The following is a 3,872-nucleotide window of genomic DNA, read 5'->3' on the forward strand; positions in this document are numbered from 1 at the left end:
TGGTTCCGTAATTTTTTACTTGTAATTTTTGTTGTCAGAATGGGCCATCCGTTCGAACTGGACGGTCGAACCGTCAATTGTCATAACGTTATTAACAATATTTATCAATAATAGTAAGTAATTATACTATTTAATTAAATAATCACTAATGATATTTTTAATAATATTATTTAGTTATTTTTAATATAACAGTAAATATTAAATTTATGAATAGGATTTATTAACAATATTCATTAAATTAATAATTACCAAAATTAAATTAAATTAATAGTATTTATCAACAATAGTCAGTAATTATAATATTTTATTAAATAATCAATAACAATACTTTTAATAACATTTTTAATTATTTTTAATATAACAATAATTACTAAATTTATTAACAGTATTTATTAATAACAATATTTATAATTTTAATTTAAAGTAAAATTAAAGTAAATATCTATTTATTAACAATATTTATAATTAAAATTAAAATTAAAATTAAAGTAACAATATTTATAATTATAATTTAAAGTAAAATTAAAGTAAATATCTATTTATTAACAATATTTATAATAACAGTAATTATTAGTTATAATCACTAATTATGTATTTATTAAATTACAGTAATAATCAGTAATTTATTTACAATATTTTTTAATAACAGTATTTATAATTTTAAAATAAATATCTAATTATTAACAATATTTATAGTAACAGTAATTATTAATTATAATCACTAATTATATATTTATTAAATGACTATAATAATCAGTAATTATTAAATTACAGTAATTAATTACTGTAATAATTAGTAGATTCTGTTAATTACTGTAATTACTGGAATGGTTAGTAGATTCCATTAATTACTGTAATTATTGGGCCGTGAGCATCCATATATGTATGTACATATGTATATATGATTGAATGTTTATTTTACTAAAACAATAGGATATTGATTTCATTTAACTTCCATTTATGTTGCCAACAGCACATCCTGGGAATCTCCCGATGATATCTTATCATCTTTCATAGTTGTTATTGGGAGATGTTCCCAATACAAGGTTGAGATGTGTTGTGGGGCATTGTGGGATGCCCCCATTTGGGGTGCAGATGTGAATTCAACCGGATTTTCTTCCTACACTTACCTATATCACATCATAGCCATACATGGGAACATCTCACGCTCTTATCCAATGCACGGATGCAATGTTGTCAACCCGCCATTGATCTGGCCAGTCGAATCATTCGAACCATCACCTAACCAAGATTTTGGGTCCGTTTTAGTCAAGACCTATCAGACGGTTAAAAACCATTGACTTGGTCAAGAACCGTTCGACCCAGCCAATTCTACCGTGACCTGTTCAACCCGGTGACCAGGTCGTAGGTTGCACATTCAATGCATACAAAACTTTTGGAGACCATTCAATGCATCCCAAGGAGCCATAGGCACCTTGCCACGCTATTTTTGCAAAAGAAAAACCTTTTTTTGGCCTCAAACTACAATTTTTAATATTTTAATAAATAAAAAAATTAAAAACTGATTTAAGAAACATATATTAAATATAAAGTAATACATATAACATATCTAAAATATATTTATACATTATTTATTACTAATATATATATATATATATGACGTTGCACGGTCTGAACCATTTGACCCGGCCGGTCGAATCGATTACCCGCGACCCGGAGGCAAAAACGGTTCTACCTACTGTCGGTTTTTAAAACATAGCACGGATGTAGTGTTTCGTGAGTACGTGTTGATAGAGTTTTCGTGGGCAGTTGAGGTCGCCATTGCCAGTAGTACAAACTACCGTCCAACGGGGTAACAACCAACGAATTTATCGAACCTTATTGTGAGGGACTCCCGACCGAGGTTAATGACTTCACCGTCACGGAAGGCCCAAACAAGATGGTACTTGCCTCAACTGTAAAACTATCATAACGCAGAAACAATTCAACCAGCAGAAGCCTCGCTACCAACACCACAAAATCCTTTCCGGGGCACTGTTTATTCCCCTCCGTCGGATTCTCCGTCTCCCGTCCGTTAGACCAGAACACATACTTCAACAGCTTCTCTCCCTCTCCAACGAACCTGCATGCAATGTACTCCTCTGCTTTGTCGAATATCTTCGGATCTTTGGTGGCGAACGGCTGAAACCCAAATATCATCTCGCCTTTCTTCACTTCATAAGCCGCGTCGTGGCTCTCGATCACCAAATCCTTCTTGGCCTTGCCGTACTGAAACATAACAGGCGGTTCGATCCTCAGTGCCTCGTAGACTGCCGACTTTGTAAGTGGCATCTTCTCTATTGCATTTAAGGTCACACCTCCCTCCGCTTTAACCGCTGCTCTGATCTCGTCGGCTAGCTGTTTGTGAAGCTCTTCTCCAGCTAAGCCAACCCACTTCATTAAGGCAGGGAAAAGAATTTTCATCCCCCCGTAGGCATTGAAGCACGTAACGAAGAGCAGGTTGTGGCAAGCTTCCTTTCTGTTAAGCCCCATTTTCTCTGCTTCATCTAAAAGTGCAGCGGCAGAGGTGTAGAAGACATCATAGAGCTTCATGTAGTCGGACTTGACGAGAAATGGTGGGAGAGGAAAAGTGTGTAGAAGAATATCTTCCACGAAGCTAACAAGTTTAGGCAAGCCGAGGGTTATCAGGGGACAAAGTTGGAAAAACAGCCACTTAGTAACATAATTCGAACCCTTCGACTCGATCTTGGTTTCAGCCGGGTCCTTGTCAAAATAGGCCTTCAAAAGGTAATCGAAAGAAGTCTTATCGTTGAGGTTATTGAAGTTGGCTTCTCCTTTGTTTTTAATCTCAGTTTCGAGATTGTCGAATAGGACGGAGAAACTTTTGTGGAATTCTGGTATATATTTACTGTGACGAGACGAAAGCAATAAGAAGATAAGGCGCTTGAGCTTTGTGTGGTTGGGCTCCGATGGGTCTAGATAAGCGCAGACGCGGTAACCGCCGGTGAGGGCGGTGGAGGGCATGTAAGTGCCGGTGAGGAGGTCCCTCTTCTCCACCTTGGAAACGCCAAAGAGAACAGGGAAGCTTACGGCGTCGACAAGTACAACGACGTTGGGGTTGGAAGCCATGAATGGACCGGGAGGCATGTTAGCTCGGAAGACGGTTGATCCGTATTTCTGAATGCGGGTCTTGAAGAATTCATCTCGGCCTTGGTTGTAGAAGTAGTCAAGTCGGTCCTTTATTGGACCGATAAAGGGAAGGCCATAGTTGCCGGGGATCTGTTTTATGGGGAGATTGGAATTGGGAGATTCTTCTCTTTCGGTGAAAGACACCGGACGGCGGCGGACTGTGCTTGAAGTTGAATACATGATTAATTTTGAAAGGGTTGCAGGGATTCGTTTCGTTTGTGAACTTTAGCTGCTTAAACAGCACATATATAAGGGGATGTTAAGAAGAGATTTTTGGGGAATTCGAACGTTTTAGCTGTATAGCAGGCTGTGGGACCAATGCTGATGCCCCCACATCAATATTAAAATAATACATATCAGATTTGTTCTTCACATAGCGTTCACGCTAACCTCACAGCGCATCTCAGCCGTGCATTGGTGTGAAGCCCGCTCTTGAGTCTTGAGGAGCAAATCGGATCTCCATTCGTAGTTGATAAAACACATGATAAAATACATGGGTAGGTGATTAGGGACGGCAATTCTCTATTTTTTAGATTTTGATGGGTATCCGCCCCGAATGGGGCGGGGATGGATATGATTTTCTTCCACGGTAACGGGGATGGAGAAATTTTTACGCCGTTGGCAGGGATGGAATGGGGACGAAGAGAACACTCTCCGTGGGATCCCCGCTAACATGTGTATATATGTACGCATACATTTATATATGTATATATCTATTTATA

General features: G+C 37.7%; 1 protein-coding gene across 1 annotated transcript; it reads right to left on the reverse strand.

Moving 5' to 3' along the window:
• Positions 1-1,411: 1,411 nt before the first annotated feature.
• Positions 1,412-3,376, reverse strand: LOC104595959 (allene oxide synthase 1, chloroplastic-like). Its single transcript, XM_088888320.1, has one exon. It carries the CDS (start codon positions 3,328-3,330, stop codon positions 1,840-1,842), a length of 1,491 nt encoding a protein of 496 aa, XP_088744446.1. The 5' UTR covers positions 3,331-3,376; the 3' UTR covers positions 1,412-1,839.
• Positions 3,377-3,872: the final 496 nt, after the last annotated feature.

The sequence above is a fragment of the Nelumbo nucifera genome, chromosome 5, assembly GCF_055504915.1.
Source record: "Nelumbo nucifera cultivar China Antique chromosome 5, China Antique-T2T, whole genome shotgun sequence".
NCBI lineage: Eukaryota > Viridiplantae > Streptophyta > Magnoliopsida > Proteales > Nelumbonaceae > Nelumbo > Nelumbo nucifera.

Excerpts from the sequence above, each read along its gene's own strand:
- LOC104595959 (XM_088888320.1), bottom strand. The coding sequence starts at position 3,330 with ATGTATTCAACTTCAAGCACAGTCCGCCGCCGTCCGGTGTCTTTCACC.